General features: G+C 39.1%; 1 protein-coding gene across 1 annotated transcript in view; it reads left to right on the top strand.

Annotated features, from left to right (window-relative positions):
• LOC129092135 (protocadherin-15-like) overlaps nt 1-23,857 on the top strand; it is a 130,135-nt gene that overhangs the window by 68,286 nt on the left and 37,992 nt on the right. The window contains exons 18-22 of the mRNA XM_054599942.1: nt 2,142-2,447; nt 3,541-3,771; nt 7,702-7,818; nt 12,904-13,044; nt 14,530-14,642. Of these exons, the coding sequence (XP_054455917.1) occupies nt 2,142-2,447; nt 3,541-3,771; nt 7,702-7,818; nt 12,904-13,044; nt 14,530-14,642 (908 nt within the window). The remainder of the gene's footprint in view (nt 1-2,141; nt 2,448-3,540; nt 3,772-7,701; nt 7,819-12,903; nt 13,045-14,529; nt 14,643-23,857) is intronic.

Raw genomic sequence — 23,857 nt, 5'->3', positions numbered from 1 at the left:
GCGTGGGCTTTTTTTTTTTTTTAAGACTGCACCTGTTCAAGGTGCTTCTTGTGCTGCAATCACCCGCATCTGAAGGATAATCCTCCACTCCTACAATGGATTTACCGAGCCTTACCATCAGCTCACACCGCTCAAGTATGTACCAGTTACTCATCATTAAAGGGGTTCTGATTGAAAAACTATGTAAAAGACATTGTGAGGAAGACGCTGAGCGATGATTTAGTGCGAAATAGTTGGAAAATATCCAAATAGTTATGTGATAATAATTTGGGCAAAGAAACAAAGACTTTACAGTCTACACCAAGGCCATGTTTTACAACATGACCACCATGTTTGTTATGTCTTACAACATCTCTTGCGACCTGGCCAGCCATGCACAGACCTATAATACATAGAGTATATTGTCCTTTGGAGGCTATACAAATATGCTTTTTGATTTTACTGCATTTGAAATAGTTTGATAACATCCTTTACAAGGCAGAGAGCAGTGTGAATGTTTGTTATGTAATCACTTCAGAGAAGTAGTGATCTTATTGCACATATTGACACAATATGCATTGTTCTGTTTTTCAAAGGCTTAATGCTGGGGTTAAATTTTAGCCTTGGTTTTGAATCTTTGTCAGGCACTCCATGTAAAATTCAATTCAATTCAGTTTATTTTGTATAGCCCAGAATCACAAATTACAAATTTGCCTCAGAGGGCTTTACAATCTGTGCACATAAAACAAATTGGGGCTAGCTTTTAGCAACCATATATATATATATATATATATATATATATATATATATATATATCCTCCTCCCTCCTGAACTGTTCCTCTTTTTTTCCCTCTTTGTGCAGCCTTGTCCTCACTTGCACTGAAGCTGATAAAATATTGCCAAACAGACAGATGAAATGTGGCTTCATCTCACTGTTTTTTTCCCCTCCTCCCCCGTCCTCTTTCTGTCTCTCTCCTCTGTCTCTCTTCAATTAAAACAAAGAATTAGCACCACACAGGGGACAGTTGGATAATGAACACAGACACACACACACACACGCACACACACACACACACACACACACACACACACACACACACACACACACACACACACACACAGCCACATGTATAAACATGAGGCATAATGATTGCCTGTCATATCCACACAGAAATTAATATTTGTTAAGAAGATAACTTATTTTAGCCCTGCAGGTTCTGCATTAGTACCATGTGCCTTTTCTAATTTCATTTTTCTGAATCTTTTTTTTTTTTTTAAGATTTCCATTTACTCTTGTTATTTAAAGTATGACATCTATACTACAAAAGGGTGATTGAGCATTAAAGGATTTCCTTTTGAGGGAATGCAGAGTTTGCCTAAAATTGGGTTTTGGCCTAAGCTATTGCTAATGAATCTGTGACATAGACCCTAATCTCAATATGAAGAACAGGACATGGGACTTTAAGGTATGGCAGTTGTTTCTGCTGGGTTGCAGAACTCTAGCTTACATGGCTTTGTGCCTGAAGCCTGTCTAAATAAGTAAGGCATTAAGGAGAAGCCAGGTTCTAATGGATCATGTAATGTATCAAACTCACACCAGCTTTTTGCTTAAATAGCTCTGCAAGTGTTTTTTCTATGGGAATAACACAATGCTTTTATTGATGTAAGTAAATGGATTCTCAGTGTTTCCTTCAGGTTGTCAGTTTACTTCAGCAGCATCAGGAGGGAAAAGGGGTTTATTGATGACTTTATTATTGACGTTTCATTTAGCTCACATTTCTTCCAACATATGCAGTCGCTAAGTCCACTGTTTAATAATGGCCATTGCAATATTAGCCGACTATTATGTTTCTATCTGATTAATCAGGCTATATTTCATGCTGTGTCTTGGTTCAGTCAGCGTTGGCACGGACCAATACATTACAGTCATTGTAGTTCACTTACTTGCTTTGGGATCTTGGCAGAATCAAATGGTAATTGGTTGAAAAACCGCAAATGTCACCCATCAGAAAATCAAAACTGAAGTCAAACAACACACTTGACCCAGATATTACTATTACAGGGGAAACATTTCTTACTATAGGCCTAGACTGAGTTAACAAAAACAAGTATATATATATATACATATATATATTTCATTCAATCTTTTTCTTTCTCCCAAGGCCACAGATCCAGATGCAGGGGTTAATGGCGAGGTGCGCTATCGGATCGTGAATCATCCAGACTTGTTTATAATCGGTGCTAATGGCAGCATCTACACAAGAGTGCCTCTTGACCGGGAGCTTAGGAGCCAATATGACCTGGTGGTAGAGGCCTCAGATGGGGCAGTGGATCCACGGCGGACCACCTTGACCCTCTCTATCCAGGTCACGGATATCGATGACAACAGCCCAGTCTTCTCCCAGCAAACTTATGTTGTTAACGTACCTGAGAACAGCCCAGTGGGAATTGTGGTCCTAAAGCTAAGCGTAAGTACTTATGTGCATATTTATTGCCAATGTTTTTTGGGTTGTTTTTCTCTTTCCATGCTTAAATGTCCTCTGTCCCTCCCTTTATATATTATAGCTTGGGTGCTGTAAACAACAGCTGTAGTAACTGACTTTTAGCATCTTTTAACTTCTAGTGTTTAAATGTCAAACGTTTCCAGGCGGAAACATAAAGTATACTGCCCTACATAAACAGAGAGAGAAACTGTTTTTTTCACCTGCCATGACAGCTCTTTGAGCATTTTTAGACTCAAACAGAAGACTGAAAGCTAGATTTTTCAAGTCATAACCAACCTTTGGCAGAGGACCATTTTTCCATCTGTCCTTGACTAAAATGAATTTAATAAATGAATATAATACTCCCACATTTTGAAAAAAGAGTTTCAACTTGCTCACGTGTTTGCACTGAACTGAAGTGTAAAGAAACCATATGCATGCAGAGCAATACAACAAAGCGGAGTTGCGAGTAATTGCTCGCATATTGTCAGTGACATTTCCCGGAGAGGAGTTAAGCAAGAGGAGAGGTTAAGAAGCAGGGTGTTGAGGGTTGAGGGTGAGGGGTGTGAATGACAATGGCAATGTGACACTATCAATATCCTAGACAATGTCACATCAACTCTTAACGGAAGGGGGTTGCTGGCAAGACGCCTATAGAGCAAAAGTGAGAAAGATAAAAAAGAAAGTGGATGAGTTCAGTAGCTTGAAACCTACTGCTTATACATGAATTTATTTGATCTTTTTTTGTGTGTCAATACATAACGTTTGTGTCCATCCACATACTGCATCCTATCATCTTCTATTTCAGTAGCCTTTGCAATTTATATCTACTTTGAGAGTTGTGATTTTATGCAGTGAGGACCAACTTAAGCTCCCCTTAGTGGTTTAATTTAATCAGAACTTATAAATGATTGATGTAAGTAACCACTGCAGCATAAAAACGGAAACATTAATATTCATGTTATATATATATATATATATATGTCCATGTTTTCTTTAATTTACTGTAACTGGTTTTCCCACTCCACATCCTTCTTCTTCTTCTTCTTCTTCTTCTTCTTCTTCTTCCTTCTCACAGGCAGTTGACGCAGACCTCGTCTCCAACGTCACGTATCGGATCAAGACGGAGTCGGCCAGGCAGCTCTTTTCTCTGAATCCTGTCACTGGGGAGTTAGCTGTGCTGCAGACCCTGGACTTCGAGGACCTGGCTGCCATGGGCATGGGGGCCTCTTTCACTTTCCAGGTGGAAGCTGTCGACCAAGGAGGGGTCATGCCCCCGGGGCAGGCTACCGTCACGGTCCGCATCACGGTAAGAGCCCCCGGATAGTCCGTCCACCACAACCTCTTTGTGATCTATTCTCCTTCCATCTATCCTCATTGTCCCTGAGGCGCAGCAGCACTGGCAGTGAATATGTGGTGACCCATTAGCAGAGTTTTACAGTAATAGTAGCTCATCTAAGCCATAGGCCGAAAGGGGATTGGAGACATATTGTTCAGAGCTGCACCTGTGCTATTTTTTAAATATGAAATTCTGTTTTATTCCTTTCAGTGCCAAAGCTGAATACATTTCCTTTGTACAACATTTGTTGGCCTCCCAACCTACTTGTCCTGGTTACATCACCAGAAGAAAGGGAATTTTGATGGATAGGTGTTTCAGCCTCGCACACGGTGCTATTCCAGATCTGAATGACTCATTAGCTTTGTGACAGCAATTATGTCAGGTTTTTCAGGAGCTTGTATTCCCTTTACAACCTTTCAAGAGATTAACAGCTGAATCCCAACGAAAGGATTAGACGCCTTATGTTGTGCTACTATTCATGTGTGTACGTGCACACATTCGTGTGTGTTTTAAAGGGTGTGTGTTTTTGCCTTGTGGGTAATTCTGCGCTTCAAATGTGTGCGTTCACATTTATCTGTGTGTGTGAATTCAGTCCACCCCTAGTGACTGTTTTAAAGTGTGCAGTGTTAAGATTTCTATATTACACTGAATGGGAAGCATCTAAGCTTATTTAAGCAGGCTCGCTACATGATCTGCCAACCTGTAGAGTGAGTTTGTCCTCTGATAAGGACAAGCTTTGTTGCAGTGTTTGTGCTGTCACCCAGGCGCTGTGTTTGATAGGATAAGGCATTGCAGCCACTGATATCAAATCAATGTCTGCTATTTGAAATGGTAGACATGAATCCGAATGAGCCGAATGGATTCACACAGGCTTCTCGGGCACTAGAGTTGGAGCTGATTCAACTGATTCCATTTCTTTCCTCATATAACACCTCCAGAGGGTTATTTGAAGTTGTTTGTGTTTGATTACCCCTTGTACTGTTTTGTTGTTGTCTCTTTTGTCGGATGCCTCGCAGTGATGGATTGAGAGTCCTGCCTGTCTTTGTTCCGAATCAGTCTCCCAAACTCTTTCTTCTATTCTTGTTCTTCAGAATTGTAAGATAGGCAACTTGTGCTTGTAGGTGTGTGTGTTGCTGTATGGAGATACTGTATGAAGCGCATGCTCGTCTCAAGCAAACACGAGTGTGTCTGCGCGTGCATCCTGTGAACACTTGAAGCCCAATGATCCAACTTTGTTGTTCAAAGTAAGAGCTGGGCATAGATTTTCTGCTAGGAAACACTAAACCTGTGTGTAGATCAAAGTGAGGCAGCGCTCCACCACTGAGTTTATATTTTGTTGCCCATGGCTAAGTCAAAACAGTGGAAAGCAAAGAGAAAAGTCAGGAGAAAGGAAGATCGGGCTCCAGCAGTTTTACCACAGAACTAATCTATTCCTGACCGATATGAGAATGGCTTACTGAGGTTTCATTCTCACAAAGCAAAGTGAAAGGGTTACACAGTTAAAAGATTTAATTTATTTAGCAGGCCCATAAAATGTTAGGGAGAAGGTTATTATCAGGGAGAAGGTGATTAAAAGCAGTAGTAACAGAGAACTTCAGTGGCCCTCTGGTTACGTTAAAATATGAAAGGCTCTCCCTAGGGCCAGTGTTTGGTTTTTCCATTCTGGGCTGCTGTAGAAAAATGGCTGTCCAACGCTGCAGACTTCGTGAAGAGGACCAGGTCTCTATGTAGATACAGCGGGTAAAATAAGTATTGAACACGTCACCATCTTTCTCAGTAAATATATTTCTAAAGGTGCTATTGACATGAAATGTTCACCAGATGTCAGTAACAACCCAAGTAATCCACACATACAAAGAAAACCAAACAAATAAGTTCAGAAATTAAGTTTTGTGTAATAAAATGGAATGACACAGGGAAAAAGTATTGAACACATGAAGAAAGGGAGGTGCAAAGCATGGAAAGCCAAGACACCAGCTGAAATCTATCAGTAATTAGAAAGCTATCATGCCCCTTTCATGCAAATTAATATCAGCTGGTTCAGTCCCAACTGATGGCCTACAAAAAGGTGTCTCTTTACCAAGGTGTCACACAAGAAACATCTCATGATGGGTAAAAGCAAAGAGCTCTCTTAAGACCTTCGCAACCTTATTGTTGCAAAACATACTGATATCATTGGTTACAGAAGGATTTCTAAACTTCTAGACAAGCATTTAGACAAGCCTGTGAAATACTGGGAGAATATAGTCTGGTCAGATGAGACCAAAATTGAACTGTTTTGGATGCCATAATACACACCATGTTTGGAGGTCAAATGGCACTGCACATCACCCCAAAAACACCATACCAACAGTGAAGTTTGGAGGTGGGAACATCATGGTGTGGGGCTGTTTTTCAGCATACGGCACTGGCAAACGTCATATAATTGAAGGAAGGATGACATTCTTGATGAAAATCTGCTGCCATCTACCAGGATGATGAAGATGAGACGAGGGTGGACATTTCAGCAAGACAATGATCCCAAGCACGCAGCCAAGGAAACTCTCAATTGGTTTCAGAGAAAGAAAATAAAGCTGCTAGAATGGCCCAGCCAATCACCTGACTTGAATCCAATAGAAAATCTATGGAAAGAACTAAAGATCAGAGTTCATAGAAGAGGCCCACGGAACCTTCAGGATTTGAAGACTGTTTGTGTGGAAGAATGGGCCAAAATCACACCTGAGCAATGCATGCGACTAGTTTCTCCATTTATTGAAGCTGTCATTACCAACAAAGGCTTTTGTACGAAGTATTAAATATATTTCAGTAAGCGTGTTCAATACTTTTTCCCTGTGTCATTCCATTTTATTACACGTAACTTAATTTCTGAACTTATTTGTTTTGTTTTCTTCTTTGTATGTGTGGATTACTTGGGTTGTTACCGACATCTGGTGAAAATTTCATGTCAATAGCACCTTTAGAAATATATTTACTGAGAAAAATGGTGACGTGTTCAATACTTATTTTACCCGCTGTATGAAGGGCTCATTCTAAGCTAACAAAAACACAAAGATTCTTAGTTTCAGGTGAGTAAACACCAATGAAAACATGAGTTATGAATACTATATTCCATTTATCCTAATAGATCCTCCGAAAACACAATTAACAGCTTTTATTTCTCTTCAGATTGTGGAGTGCAATGTGTATATCAGTAAAAATAATAAATAACTAATTATGAACCATTTAATTTCACAGCGGCAGCAGTATTTTGTCAAAATATAATCAAATGTTGTTAGTTACCAATACATTAATTAGCAAAGGCCTTGTAAAAAATTGGTTCAATTGATTTAAATTTGCACAATCTATGTTTTAGATTTAATCAGCCACCCACAATATTTTGTGGGATTTTGTATTCTAAATTTAGAATATGGTTTTATTTTTTATTTTTTTTGCTGTATTGGTATGATACAGTACAATAAACGGTATATCATATGACCACATTCAGCTCAGATGCACAGTTCTTAAAGTACATGAACAAAGCCTGGGGCATGGTGAATTACTGCAGTGGGAAATTTGCCTGAATCCACAATAACTTCCTTGAAGTGTTAGCTGAAATCAAACAAAGCAGCAGCTGCAAAATCTGCAATGCTACAATATTTATCTTTCTGCATGCCGACAGCATCAGCAAAAGTAGTAGAAGAATACATTGATAAATGAGTTTGAACCTTTTAATGCCAAATCAGATCTGTCAGCGAAGGAATATCAGTCCTGCCAGTTCTCTATAACCTGTTAATCTGCACTGTAGCTGAACATTTTGTTCTTTGCTGACTAAATGTCATATAACTGCAATGTAACCACGGTTACAAATATCACAAACACATAACTGATTCACCCTTTTATGGAATCTCTTTTTGTTTTTAGGACATGAATGACTTCTCCCCCGTCTTTACCCAAGAACTGTATAAGGGCTTGGTGGCGCCCAATGCAGAGAAAGGAACTGTCATCACAACTGTTGTTGCTGAGGACCAAGACCCACCAGTGAGTATTAAAAACAAACACGTCACCCATCAACTTTATATTTAAAACATGCAATGTCGAAAACATTTGTGGTTAATTTCCAAAGCACACGGAGCATGTTGACTCCATCTGTTTCTTTAATAAAGATAGCAGTACACCACCTGTTGTGCTCTCAAAACATCAGGTAGTTTCAGCCATAGCATTTCAACCGATGCATTTCAAAGATGTTTTCAATGCTCCGATGCTCTCATTAGAGCCATAGTGCTGTGTGTGTATATAGTAAGGGGTCTTCACTTGTATGAGTCATCTATCAGCTGCCTCAGACAGCTTCACGGTTCCTCAGACTCCTCCACACCACTATATCTGAGCAGGTTTCTCATGGGACTGGAGCTATGAAGATCCTTTTCTTCTTTTTTATGGAATCTGCAAACCAAGGAACACAATGAATAACAGAAATTGTACCAGACTAGAAATGATATGACTAAAAGGAGGCAACACAGGAGCAATGGAAAATCACATTACTTTTTTTAAATGTATTGCTCTGTGTAAGTCAATAGCATAGTGTGTATTTTTAGGATAGCACCTGTCCTGAGACTGTTTGGTTCCATGTCATTCACTCACCTCACCTCACCTCACCTTTATTTTAGTGGCACTACCAACCAACTTAATATTTTATTGCTGCTTGGTGAGTCAGCAGTCTTCTTACTCACATCTCCTCTTTCTTTTTGGTTGTGGGTCGTTTTGCTCTATGGACACTTCACAAAACCAGTGTTTTTCTCACAGTGTCTTTTCTATTTATTTTTCAAATTTTCTCTGTGAAAAACAGAAAGAATAGAAATAGCCCAGTGACATCCCCGCCTTGCCCTTATAGCCTCCTGCCCTGAATTTGTTTCCCAGTGAAGTCTTGTATGGTTGGACTCGATACTTGTTGTTAGTGGCCCTCCTGCTGATGGAATCTCACCAGGCTCTGGGTGAGTTTATGTACTCTCCACAGCACTTAAACGTGAGGGATATGGATGCTAGAGTGTGGCACTCTCTAGAGTGCCACAAAGGCCCCCGTTCATCTCACTTCTCCTCTCAGAGGGAGATTCTCCCTCCTTCTATTTTCCCTGCCCACCTCCTCTCCATGTCGCTGTCTACACAGCCAGGAAATCTTTCTATTTAATCTGAATTTGAGACATTCTTATAGAGACATCTTGTTCAGTAGAAAATATCCAACAGTGCTGAAGCCCAAATATTGGGTAGGAAAAGTAAGAATTAAAGCCAAAAATTCTTTTCCAGCTTAATTTTAATTGAAGTCAGTGATACTGGTTGACAGTCTGAAAAGCTTCGGAGGCACTCTGATTCTGAAATCAAAAATCCTTTATTGATACATCTCGTCATCAGGGTATGAAGTGCAACGAGGACAGGTGTTTAAATTAAAACTTATTAAGAGGTAATTTTATATGTTTTGTATGACATGTTGATATTGCCCGCTTAAATAACAAAATAAGTGTAAACATGTACTTCAACAAACACACGTATGCCGGCCAAAACGGGATATTTTGCATCTCAAATTAATAAACTAAAGTCAAGTCAGAATCACTTAAGAAAGGGTGGGGTCACTGAGCAAGTTTTTAGTGGTGTTATAGTGTTTCCTATATCATAGGCCATGTTGCTGTACTGTTCACAGGGTCTCATGTTCAGATGATGATTCCTGTCTAAGGATTTGGCTCCGGTGATAGCTTGATCGAGGCCCTTTTTGTTGCAAGCCCTCTTTTCAAATCTGGAATACATGTCTTTGGTTTGGTAAAATCCTTCTTAGCCTTTGAAATTGGCCGTATCATATATTTGATATGAGACGTTTTGGTAGGACACTGTCCACCTTTAAGATGATGTTTCTGTCAGTGTTTTTTTTGTGAATCAAAGTGTTCAACTGTCCCTGACTATCAACGATTCTCAGCTCCAGAAAATGTATCTCTGTTACTGTTTTCCAAACTGAATTTGATATTGGGGTTAGTGGTAAAAAGTAGATGTGTGTGACTAGGATTATGTAAGCCTCTCATTGTAATCTTGCTTTTGTTGTTTAATTTTTTTCAATATTTATTCTGTGCCATACATTTGCAAAGTTTTTCCTTGCAGCATTTTCCTCTCCGTGATGACGTATTTCGCCCTTAGTTTTTTTAAGCTACCTCAATTAAACACATCAAATCCAGTGAACATTTTTTAAGGATTGTCTCCCTTTTTTAAAAGTCTGGATTGTCCCTGACAAAGAAGGGAAACTGATTCTTAAACCTCTGGGTATAATGTCCTCTCTCCAGTAGTCAAAAAGTGTGATAGCGCGTAATTCCAATTTCTCGTCCTTTTCCAGGAGCTTTCTTAGATCTAGGTGAGCGGCCTGTGCCACAGTGGTTTATATTGAATCCACGTTGAACAAAGAATCTTTGACAATGATATCATTGCCTTGTTCGTTGGTGAAGAAAAATGTATTACTCGTTGTCCTTGACATCCTGGGTATAAAAAGGACCCACTATATCTTCTGGAGCAGCAACACGGAGCAACTCACCAGACTAAGCCCCCATTCACTGATAATGAAGAAAAAATAGGGAGCTCTGTACTGGGTCAAGAAACCTGGTGTTAGTGATGTTGAAGTAAAATTGGTTTCTCCTCAAGGATAAGGCAAGTAGTCGAGTAAGAATGAAAAGCAATGACTCTCCAGCTCACATTAAATGAAGTCCAAGGTATTGGTTGGCAATCTGAAAGCATTGGAGGAGCTCTGATCTTAAGTTTTCATGGATAAATGGATAACACATTTTGACTCAAGTCTTCATGAGCACGGTGGCAAGGAGTGAGACATAGGAATGACTCTGTAAAATGGCTTGACAGACCAAGGGATAAGATTTTCTAACAGGAGCTGACTAACCCTGTCTCTTATTGACCTGCATTTGGGAGCTCAAAGCATTTTATTGACAGGATGCCTGTCAAAGACACCTAATGGTTGAACAGGGCTTAGTTGAGTGCTTGCTAAGTACACACACACACACATTCTCTCTGTTACACAGGCTCATAAAAACCTGGGCACACAAAGACAGAAGGAGAGGAAGTGACTCACTACGGCTTTTAGTCGTGATGCCACAAACACAAGCCGTGCGTATTTTGTCTGAGGGTTAAAATGATGAAGTGGACCATTCCTTCTCCTATTTTGGAAAGAGGGCACAATATATCTATCCACCTGCACCTTGGGAGAAGTGATTCTAATGGTTTTTAAAAAAGTGTATCATGGGTGTTGCCACTCAAACCCATAACCTGCATGTTAATATCACTCTGAATAAGAGAGGAACTAATAACAGGGAGACAAATGTTCCAGGAAGAAGCTTGATTCTCCAGCACAAGTTTTGTTGAGTTTGTTTTTTGTGAGTGAAATCAAAACTTTTCATTGGTGTTAACACAGCAGAGAACGTTTACTTTTACAGAGATTCACATTTCTTCACTAATCTAGCACATTACATCTCTTCTTGTTTAAATAGCGCATTATCCCTTTTTACTTGTCATTAATTGTTTATAAACGCTACTATATTAAGTTGTATGAATGTGTTGACTTTTGTTTTACACTCAAGCCTTGTTTTTACGTTGTTTGTCTCTGAAGCATCATTCGGTGCTTTTTCATGCTTTTGAGCTTGTTCTTTTATTCATGAACTAGCTATTCTATACTAAAGAGAATGAATTTATTTAAAAAGAACTACAAATAAAATAAATGCTTCATGTTGTCAAAAGGAAGAATAATTTTGATGCCAAAGTACTAAGAACAGAATGTCTAAATGTTTTGTTGCTCATCTGCAATGTTATAAGAAGCAATGAGGTCACTCAGCAGTGGACATAAAACATTCATAATCTGTGAGGCAAATGCCAGACAAGAAATGTGTTGTGAAGCTGGAAATGTCTTTAGATCGAGACAGACTAAGATGTCTCTGTAACTACAAGATAAAGTTTTGAATGGTTTTGTATTATGAGTGAGGGAAATGTGGAATTTTCATTTATTTACTGGTTTGCTTTTTGTCCTGATATTCTAAAGGTCAGTTAGAATCAAACTAGTAATACAATACACCTCTAGGTATTGTTCCTCCTGAACAATACCTAGAGGTTCGCTTTTGCTGCTTTGTTGCCTATAATATATGTTCATTTCTTGAGCAAAGTACTTTAAACTTTATCCGCTGCCATCACTGTAGAGGTTTTGCTACTGAAGTCACTGTATTCAACTCTTCTGTAGGTGTTTTTTTATTAATGGCCCTGTCCTGACATCTTTTCCATGAAATGTTGCAAAACAAGTTGAAGAGCTTTTAGAGACGAAGCCCTTTTTCTGAGAATCCCCTTAGTGAATTCACTCCGATAGTTTTGTAACCTTTTAGAGACGCATTTGTGTGAGTAAGGCTCCCGAGGGATCCACTGCTACTACAGGATTTACCTCTCTCTAGCCCCAGGTTCTTACCCAGTCCCAGGGGAGCAAAATCAGTTTAGGCAAGGGAGCAGAGTTTTAAAAAAGAAGGGGTCCAAAGAGATGAAACTGGAATAAAATATACTACAGATGTGATTACTAATCAGGAACTGTATTTAATCTTAATCAAAGGGTCATATTAAAGTCCAGGCTCTCGCTAATGAATGTAAGTGTGTTACTCTGGAGACGAGAGGGGTGGGTTTAATGGAGAAGGTTTTTATTCCAAATGAAAGGGAAGAGGTCTGAATCAATGAGTAACAGTATACATTTGACTGTCTGATGTGGAAAGAGAAGAGTGAGACATTAGGGTAATTTTTCAGGCTACATAGAGAGAAGGGCAACCTTTTCTTACTTTAACCACTTCAGCTCTTTGTTTTCTTATTTTCTTAATTGTCACATACATACATACATACATACATACAAACATACATACGTGGAATTTGTGAAATGAGATTATTCAAGATGGCATTTCCAAGCAAACAATATTGCTACACCCTTATTGCTTAAATACATTTTTCAGAACCTAATTACTTTGACACACCTTCTTTCCATCTTCACAGCTTCATTTGAAAATGTGATAGGTGGGGTCCAGATAAGTGGATTGATGTGGTTCATGTTCTTTCTCCTTCCTCCAGGGTACTCCGGCCAGTTTTGTCCGCTACAGAGTGGACCATGATAGGTCCCCGTACAGTGGGAGCATCTTTGATGTGGAAGAGGAAACTGGAAGAGTCATCACTAAGGTCAACCTCAATGAAGAGCCCAGTGTCACCTTTGAGGTGAGTAGCGGTGATTGTGTTCACAATAGTGGTGATTATCTGCTGCCCCTTGTAATGTCGGTGTGTTGCTGCCAAGATGTAAATGTTATTATTCTGTTATTCTGTTCTGTTCTGTCAGAGGATTTGCCCATAATAAATGTTTATATGGATAGATTTGGCAGAAAATTAGATGCTCTTTAAGAGATCCCTCAGGGAATTCAAGCTAATCCTCCTTAATAATCACATACGTGAACGTGAAATCAACAATATAAATCAACAATTAAATCACCAATAGCAACAATATAGCACATAAGGAGGATATTGGGGTTGTGTTGGAAAGAGCTGTGGCAGCAGAGTAATAGTGACAGGTGTCAGGTTACAATGTCCAGGCTCTACTCCTGCATACTTACTATTGGGCATTAGTGGTCAGCTGAAGCCACACAGCTAGTGAAAGAGCCAATTATTGTAAAGCATGAATGAAACAGCTGATTGCAGTCATCTATTGCACTTAAGTCATCTTCCTAATTTTGATTTTAATATAAAGGTAAATGTTACATTTATTTTAAATAAAAGTGTTGTCTTTATTTTAAATAAAAGTGTCTACCAACTATCTATATGAGCTTTCAACATTTGACTTGAGCTAATTATGAGATGGGGATCTTATGGGGGCACTGGTAAGTATAATTGATGAACGCTATTATAATAATAGTCATCATTCAAATCTCATCCTGTATCACAAATACAAGAATCACAAAGTTATTTACTGCATAGATGCTTTTGTTGTTCTGGTTGATGCCAAGTGCTCTGCCTGCATGTTTTAGTGTACTTGAAGTTGTACTGAAAATCAGCGGATCAGAAATGTCCACATAGACATTTTAAAATCGAAGAACAGTTTCAGGACATTATTACTGATTTGTCTCATTGGTCATGTAATTTCTTCCCTTGTGTCTGTGACCAGTAATATTGAGTTTATTTATTGATTAACCCGATTCCCTCCCAAGTGCTCACATAAAGGTTTTTCTACCAACTTAAAGTGACCTTACACAGGAGTATCTCTCGTTGTGAACAGTGGAGCAGGGGCTTTGGGATATTAGCAGATGTCCTGCTTACCCTCCCATGTTGTCTTGCCACATCTATCCTCTTTTTTTCCCTCCTCTGTTTTTCTTTAAACATTTATCTGTGTTTATTCTCTTTCCGCCTATCTCTCCCTCTCTGCCGCCTCACTCCCCCCCCTGCTTCCCCCAGGCTCCATTCTCCACAGTCTATGAATGTAGATCAATACATTCGCACTCTCTCCCTGGGAGCTTTGCAGGCTGCTCACCGGATCATATTCTGCCAGTCTGTTTTCATTAGGATTCCAAACATGTCTAGCAAAAAATGCCTGGCAACCTCAAAAAGGGAATCATTTGTGTAGTGAGTAGTAGTAGAGTAAAAAAAAATAATAATAATTGTGTGCTTGCATTTGCATGTGTGTGTTGTTAATGTGCCCTCTCCTGTCCACTGCAGTTGTTCGTGATAGCCTATGATGATGGGGAGCCTGTGAAGTCTAACACCACTCTGGTGGAGATTACTGTTCTTCAGCCTTCCCGCATCCCGATCTTCACCCAGGAGGAGTACAGGTACGTCTCCTTGACACACTGTTGATGAAGCCGCCTCTGCCTGTAAATTCACACATCAAAGAGCAGCTTAGGCTGTAGCGCTAGACAGGGAGAACTTGTGAAAAAGGCTGGAGTAATGGACTAAAGAATCCTACAAAACACGCATTTACATCTGTGGTCACATCTTCCATTCAGCTTCTGTTATGCTTTCGTTATTATTTTATCACAAGGTAAATTATGTATTCTCACTTGATCTGCCGCAAATGGCCGTGAAGTCACGATTCTTCATAAATATATTACTTTGTGATAACGATAGCTATCTGGGCATTATTGCGCTCTCCCAATAAAGAGGCCCGACTTTTGATTTAGTGTCTCCGTCTTTATCACGCTGTCTTTTCCGTGCATGACTGATTAATGAGTTTTGAGTATAAATATGCATAAGAGCTTCGGGGTAGATGCTGCAGATCATCACCGCTGTAAACCACATTTGTTTCTCTCCGAGGGTAAAGGCGGGTTTCCCTCTGAGTTTATTAAGAGCCTCTTGTGACAAGATTAAGTGTTTAGACTGTTAAACTGGCAGAGAGAGATGCAGGATGAGGGAACATAATCTACAGTACTCTAAGATGACTGGCTGCTACACATGTGATATACGGCTGTACTGGGCCAGAGCTGGGTGGAGTTGGTCTGTTCCGATGGTATTGTGACTCAGGAGGAGGCCAAGAAATAATTAATAACAAAAAAAAATCATGGATTATTAACACTCTCGAGCTGAAGCTGCTTTGAAAAATCCTCCATGATGAGTGAATACTAACACTAACTATGCTGTCTATTTTGTTTCGAAGCTGTAGGTACCTCTCTGCAGTGTTCGGAGACTGTGAAGCTTTAAGGTCTGATGGCAAAGTTGCCTGGCACAATGCAGTCTCTGGGAGCTTAAAGTAAAGCTTGTTTTAAGCAGATTGTTTTACTAACTTGCATGTCAGTAAAAGTAGGGAGTCTTGGCAGACTATACTCTGTAACAGAATTTGATATGCCTTTATGCATAAGAGAGGGAATGTAAGTCCTGGCCAACCTGTCAGCACATCAAGCGAGCAGTGTGTATCTGTTTGTGCACTAGTGTGCCTTTCTGCCCATCTCACTTCCTTTCATGAGTGTGTGCCTGGTTGACTGTGTGCCTGTTTGTGTCAGTACTTGTGTATTTCCTAATACAGATGAGTTTGTGTGCGTTGCATACATCCTTTGTAATCCAGCACTTTGTGTGTGTGCTCACGTTCTCCCGTAGCTCAGCTTTATTCGGTGATTGATACACAGGCGCAGTGGCACAGCCGTTGAAAGGCCATTGATTAACACTTTGAATGAGTGCCCTGTCTGACACACACACACACACACAGAGGGTCGGGTCCATAGGCACAGACCTTTGTAAGGTGTCACATTGACAGTGCCAACCACACGCAGTGGCAGGGCCTGCTGTAAATTGTGAGCCATGAAAGCATTAACCAGGTGTTCGAGCCTCTCCTGCTGGACAAGGTACTCTCCAGCGGAGAGCGTCCAATCTGCTCACCCTGCGATGAACTGTTTCCTCATTCCTCGCCTCTCTATCTCTCCCCATTGTCCTCTCCCTGAGGAACCTTCTGAGCACAAATCACTCTCTAAACGTCCACGGAAGATCTCGTCTGTCTCTGTAAAGGCAGTTAGTTATGGCAGCAATCAGGTAAGCAATGCCTACAGCTCCAGAGCACACAATTAAAACAACTCTGCAGGGCTTTGGCTGACTTAATGATTTCTGCTCCTGCTTTATGGTCGGTCCCCTCCATCTGTCAGAGGGAAATGGGGGGCTCCTAGTCATTGTTGGCTGAAATAAATGGCTCATACCGTAGTTGCCACTGTAGCAGCATGTTGCCACTTGCTTTTCAAAAGGTTTTGAGCAAAACACCTTGTGTTGTTTCTGTGGAAATATAAATTATATGTTTAGAGTTTCACAACCTTTCTGAATTTCTTTTAAACCTGCATTTCATTATATTGTTTGTATAAATTCCAGAGCCAATGACTCATGTTTAAGCCTCTTAGCCCACTGTTAAGTTCTTTAGACCATCCACTCTAATCAACCACCTATAAAATACTGCAGCTATATATTGAATTGTGCACTACCTGCACAGCTTGAAGTCAACACTACCTGAATGAAGGTTTAAAAAAATACCTTTCTCAGCAGTTGGTGGGCAATATAAAAGGGAGCGAATATTGAACTCACATTTGTCAAGTGGCCAGAAATGAGCTCAATGGAATGGCTAGTTTCTCTGTATATGCTGGATGTGTATGTGCAAACATATGAGCTATAATATCTTAATAAGCCAACAGTATATTGTGGATACCATTGGTTGTTATTTTGAATGAGAGTCTTTCTCAGCCTTGTAGGGCTACACAATGTAAAAAAAAATAAGAATCACAATATTCTTACTCAAACATAAAATAACGATATTTTCTCATGATTCATAGAAAAAAACTTGTATATAAATATTTTTTGCATTTGTTTTTGTCTATATCTTAACAGAAACACAACAAACTCTATGACTGTGACTTATATTTCTATCTTATATTTTACAGATATCCAGTAGCATCACCTGCCCAAACTTCAGCCTCCCCAAATAACTGCAGAATAAATCAATTCTATAGCTTAACCTTCCAGCTAGGTGATAAGTTATTGACTCTGTAATCCTTGTGGCTGTACCATATAGGGAGATATTCTCTGGTTTTCAGGGCCTTGATAGCATCATCTTAATAGCTGCAGAATCTGCTGCAACTACGGCAAAACTTTTGCAGAGTGTCTATGTGGTTCTAACTGTCACCATTATTCTTTATTTTAATACATTTTGTTGTTGTTTTTACTTTTCTATTTCTCATAAACACAGAAGATATCTGAGATCAATTCTTTGTCACACACAGTCTGTCTTCAGCCCTGTCTCTAAAAAATTGCATTATTTGCAAATAATGCTTTTAACACACTAAATGTATCTTTATTAAACTCCAGGTGTTTTGCTGGCATGCTTAATTGATGATCGCTTAATCAAGCACTGTCTTGATTTTGTTTTTAACTGAAACTTGGCAAGACCAAGATAACAGCCTAGCAGTTCTTTTTGAGACAACTTCTCCCAACTTAAGTTTTACGATCGACCTCTCAGATGGTCTGGCACGTTTTGCTTAATGTCCCCAGGGTCAAAACTAAACACCGAAAAGCAGCATTCAGTTTTAATGCACCACATCACATATCTGGAACAAACTTGGAGATTTGCTGCAACTCTAAATTCTTTTAAATTAGGACTTATTAGGATGTTAAACTTGGTATGATTTATTAATTTCTTACACTGAACTGTCATTTTTATTCTACTGTTTGATTTGATTTGACTTATTTATTTTTAGTTTATTTTTCATCAATATATATTTCATTTTGCAAAACGTGTCTTTTTCTATTATCTTTTCTATTGCCTTGTGTTTTTTATATCTTGTCTTAAAGTATTTGTGTCTTAACAACTTTGCTTGTTGTAAGATACTTCAAATAAATGGACCTTGTCTTGCCTGTGCAGATTTAGTGATGTCATTATTTAATGCTAAAAGGGAGAAATGAAAGGTACAGTTCACCACAAATTCAAAAATACATATTTTTATGCTTGCCTGAGGTGTTGTTTATCAATCTAGATTGTTTTGATGAGAGTTGCGTAGTTTTGGGAATATCAGTTTTAGAGAGTGCCTTCCAAAATTAATTTGAAAAACTCAACAGCAATGTCTCTTTCCAATGACCTTGTTACTCAAGATAATTCATAGACTTTGTTTTGAGCCTTTTACATGTGGGAAATATTTTCTTTCAAGAATTGTTTGTACAGGAAACATTTTCAATGTAGGATTTTCTTTTGAACTGCAAGCCAAAAGCCGAGTGCAATATAGTCCTATTATATTGGACAGAAATCAGACATCTCTACGTCCGATATATCCAAAATTGGCAACTTACACCAAAACAATCTAGATTGAGAAACAACAATACAGATAGTCATAAAAATATGTATTCTTGATTTTCAAGTGAAAATGTCCCTTTGAGTGACAATGGAGTCAGGACTGTGGTCATGAATGAGGCTACATAGATGTATGAATCAAATAGGATTAACCATGCAGCCCTACAACCTCCAGAAATGTGTGGGGGGGGTATGATTAAACCACTGTGAATGGCTCATTTATATGGTACTCACAGACACAACCCTTTGGGGAAGTCTTTAGCACTGGGCACATGGGAAGGGAATGAATATTTATGTTTCCCAGTGTGTGTGGCTGGAGATGAGGAGGGGTAAGCTGCTATCTAACATGGGCCCACTATGTGAATGTCCTTCTCTTGTACTGAGGCCACTTTTCTGGCCCGATGTTACAAACCTGTGGTCTGGGCAGTTTTCTGTGCTGCTTATTTCCCCCGCAGCACTTCCCCTTCTAAATCTACTCTAAATCACATGAGACTTTTGCCTCACCGCTCCTGAGTATGTCATTTTACTCTCCTCCTCCTCCTCCGCCCCTCCCCTCAAGCCTCCTCTCAGCTTATATCTCTCTCTGTCACTTTCTTTCTCACTTTGTCTTCCCCTTTCTTCTCTCTTCACTGTAAAGTCAGTAGCCCTTCATTTTTCTCCTCAACAAGGGGGTGAATTTATCTCTGTGTGATTCAGTGTGCCTGTGCTCACACTTGGATGAGTGCATTTCTTTATATAAAGTCCTCACTTGATTGGGGTTTTGCTGTAGATTAACCTATTTTGGCCCAAACAATTCTCTGCTCCTGGGCAACTGTAATGAAGTAAATGTCCATATTGATATATTAACAGTACATCTGGGTTTTTTGTAATATCTTTATATATAGTATACATTAAATAATGTATCATAAGATATAGGTGTATGTATGTTACCTCCATAAAAAAATTCAAAAGTTGGTCTTTTGGGAGTGAAATGACACCATTATTTAGTTCACTGTAGTCCCAGACAGCAGATGTTATGCTATACCTGTCACATTATCATGCAGTCTGTCAGATCTGAGAAGAGCACCAAAGCCCATTATTTAGCGATGCTCAAGTTAAACTGCATAGTAAACAGTGTCAACATTGAGTATTACTACAATCAACAACATCGCTATATGCTTGCCACCCCACTAATTACTCAATTAGTGACATTATGCTAAGATCACTGTGTAGGCATGTTGTTTGCTGTTCCATACATACATCTGCAAGCACATAAATATAATTTCTTGGTTGCAGCCTTCACTCTTAAAGGTGCACTTTGTATGTAATAGAGAGACAATTTTTCTCAGCCTTGAAGTATCATTTTCTTTCCTATTTCTCCATTAGCCCTTGTTACTCTGGCTGTTAATGTGAATGTCAGTAGTAATAGCTCAAACTGTGGAATATTATACGGCACGTCTATTTCCTGCACTTTCTTGATGTTTACAGACCATGGAGACTGCCAGTGTAAAGTTTATGACAACAGTGTGACCATTGATTTAATGTTCTCAGCGGTCTGCCTCACAAATGGCTGAACCTGAAGTACTTTAAGTAGAAATGTCATGTAGCTTGAAATACCAGGCACACTGGACTCCACAACAATTGGCCAGTTATCAAAAAGCAATAAATTGCCAAATTAAATTTAAAAAAAAACTGCTTCTCATTTAAGAGAATATAAAATAAATAAAAAACTTGACTCTCCATCATCTCTTCCTGACGTGGAGAAAAATATCATTTATCATTTTGAGAGAAAACAAATCCATACATCTAATTCAGACAAGGCTACAATTCTCACATAATTAGGCAGATGACATGCTTTCATATCATACAGCTCCTTTATTGGCTGCCTTCTTGCAACTGTTGTCTTGCCAGACGTGAACACAAGTGATGGAGGTGCTCACAGCCTACACATCTATGCTTATTACCAGGCATTTAAAGGGTTAGCTGTAAACCCTACAGTGTGCTCTCCCACACATTGTCGTCATGTCTCACTGCAAACATATATTAAAAAAGCAACCTCAGCCCTCTCTATTTCTTTCTATTCATCCATCCATCTATCATTCCATCCTTCCTCATCTGAATCACAGCTATACGGTGTTGAGCGCTCTCATACTTCTGAAGGGCATGATTGATTTTAAGCCGCAGGTTTGATTCTGCTGCCCCAAGTCTGGAACCTCTAAGCCTCAGGAGCGCACTGACCTTTCACTTGTCTCTGCTAAGTAGGCAAGCATCACTTTTCTGTCTAACAGCTGTCAAGTCACACTCATAGCACACATCCCACATGTCAGCTAAAGGTCGGTGCTGAATGCCAGGAAAAAAATGCAGTATGACCTATTATTAAAGGCAAACTTTCCAGATAATTATCAGAAACAATAAACAGTATGTTTGGATGCAAACTGTCTAATCCAGTGCATGCTGCTGAATAATTATGTTGTTTGGATTTGGTCTGAGCTATTTCCAGCTAGAAGGATCAACAGCTACATTATCTGATATTACTGAGAGTGATGGTGAAGTTGTACTGCATGAGATGTTTTGTAAGCTTTGGTACAAATAGAAGTACTCCTCTTAAATCTGTCTCTTACTGGGGCTTCATTTTTGTGAGATGCAAGTTATTTTTCATAACTTAAACAAAAAAAAGGGGATGAAAGCAATACAACAGAGGAAATATGAGGACTAATGCAACTCTCTCTCGCTTGTATGAGCTGAGATCCAAATCACAAATTTAGCGACAGGCATGAGTAATTAACACACTGAGAGACAAAAGGGGACCATTTATACCTGTCTGGCTGGACACTGAACACAAAAGAGGGGATGAGGGAAGTTACTTTACAAAAGGAAGAAGATAACATTAACTTAAAGTTATGACAAGTTTTGATCTGTTTTGTAAATGACTATGGACATCATCTAATGACCAAGTGAGATAAAATGAAACGGTATGTGGAAGCACAACTCAACCCATTCACATAATGCCACATCCATATCATATTGGAATTATCGTCATTCCCGACATACCAGTCATAATAACGACAGAGACGCAAATTTTTGTGAGAGCTCCCCCCAATCTGAGTTGGCACCGAATAATTTAGAAGTCAAAGAGCCCAACGCTAAATGTAAGTAAACCAAAATGTTATGGATTTGGTGTTATGTTGTTAATGCATAGCATTTGAATAAAGTAACAAGATTTGCTCTGTAATCTTGAAGACATGATTGCTCACAAATTGTTAAAATTGGAGTCTTTCCCATCTCTGCCATAATATATCAACATTGCAAAAGAGACATGTGACTCGGCAGTTTCTGGAAACATTAAAAAAGGATTTCTGTCATTTTTGGTAGCCAGTCCAACACACAATATCGGTTACTGATATTTGCAATGCATTTTGCTAGTTAATGACTGGGCCAGTTTGGACAACACATTCATTCACCAGCGTCCAGACATTTTACGGCTAGCTCTCCTCTTGTGTACTAAATGACCCATTGGGTGATATATGAAGTGATGTCATGTGGGCAGACATTGCAAAGCCGGCATAGGGTGGTACAACTGGCTGCACAGTTAATGTTGTTTCTCCAGCTTTGCTTATGTTTCCTGTTCTGCCCTCCGGAAGATAGTTTTGATTGAAGCCCCTTTTATTTCTCATGGAACTCAGAAAAATGGCTCAGTGTGAATACAAAAGAAACTGTGGGTCTGGTGTGGCAAGATAAGTGATCAGAGGAATAGCTCAGGGAGGAACATGATCAGACGAAGGGTTGTAAACATTTTTTTCTTGTTTTATAGAACAGGCTGGTTTAATGTGAAGACTTGCAATACTTCATGTCAGAGGTGTTGGATTTCTGAGATGTTTGTGAGAACCAGAGCATTTTTTTTTTTTGCAAAATCCTCTTAGCAAGTGAGTCAGTAGCTCATAAACATTATGTGCTAATATCTGCCGGTGTTGAATTTGGTTTACAACTGAGAGAGCATGTGCTGGAGGAGGTGATGAATTGTTCATTTGTACACAATTTTAAGAATTTGAGGAAGCCTCGATTGGCATAGATAAAACGTGTAATATTAGTTTTGAATTGAAGTAGCTAAGGATAACGTTGTGTTTGAAAGCTGCAGGGCTTTCATACTTAGCATAAGCTGTTCAATGCTAGGGAGCTCGAAGGACGAATACAAATAGACATAAAGCATAACAGAAATTACATTTTTAGATTAGCATTTGATGCAGAATGATTTAAAATTTTGCCCCCTGTTTTTTAACAGGGCCATTGCCTTGTATTTGTGTCTCAACGATTATGAATGCTCTAACATTGCCAATTTAAAATGATATATGAAAGAAAAAAATGATACAATAGTTTCTGAAATAACTATAATGCTTTAGATATGCAGACATAGTTTTCCTGTCAAAATTAATTTGTGAAATAGATTATTAACGACATAGACGGCAGTGTGATCATTAGAGCCTGACAATGAGGATAATGACTTTTACTATTCTACTGCTAATTTTATAATATGTTTTAAATAGGCAATCAGCTTGCAATTATTTTTTTTAGAAGCTAAACATCACATATCTAACATTAAACCTACATTGATGTCACTGGACAGGACATGGCAATGATAGGGAAAGCAATATTTTGGTTATCAACACTAAATCAAATGATTCCTTGTACTGCGACAGAGTTTGTAGCTACTGCAACATATATATTTTGTTAGCTCGCTCAGTCCAAACTTTAGAGACGGGATCCACAATAAATGCTAAGGTACAATAAGCACAAAGCTAATTCAACAATAAAAAAGAAGAGCAGCGATATTAGTTAGTGAAAAATGGTTTACTATCAAGGATTTTATCCAAGGAAAGTAAGTAGTACGATGCAGTATTCTACCTATCTGTGTCTACTGTATCTTACTTTTCTGTCTTCTTTTCTGTGTACCCTTCCCATGCCCTGTACTCTGATGATGTACATGCTCAAAACAAACACATGCATCATATAAAGAGCTTTCCATACAACGCGCCACAATGCAGTAGGACTTTATTTTTGTATTCAATAACAGTTGGGTATTTTTGTTTGCAGCACAGAGCTCTTGTGGAGGATGAGTGCCCATGCTTCCTTTATGAAGTATTAATGCAATTACATTTGTACTTTCTGACAGGCAACAATGATGCAGTAGCCTTTATCCCGCTGTGCCATTGGGGATGTTGCCTTCATAGTTGGGTGTTTTTTTATCCACAATGGCAGTAGTGT

Source organism: Anoplopoma fimbria, chromosome 6 (assembly GCF_027596085.1).
Source record: "Anoplopoma fimbria isolate UVic2021 breed Golden Eagle Sablefish chromosome 6, Afim_UVic_2022, whole genome shotgun sequence".
Taxonomy (NCBI): domain Eukaryota; kingdom Metazoa; phylum Chordata; class Actinopteri; order Perciformes; family Anoplopomatidae; genus Anoplopoma; species Anoplopoma fimbria.
The sequence above is the reverse complement of the archived record's forward strand: the minus strand, read 5'-3'. Positions and strand labels throughout refer to the sequence as shown.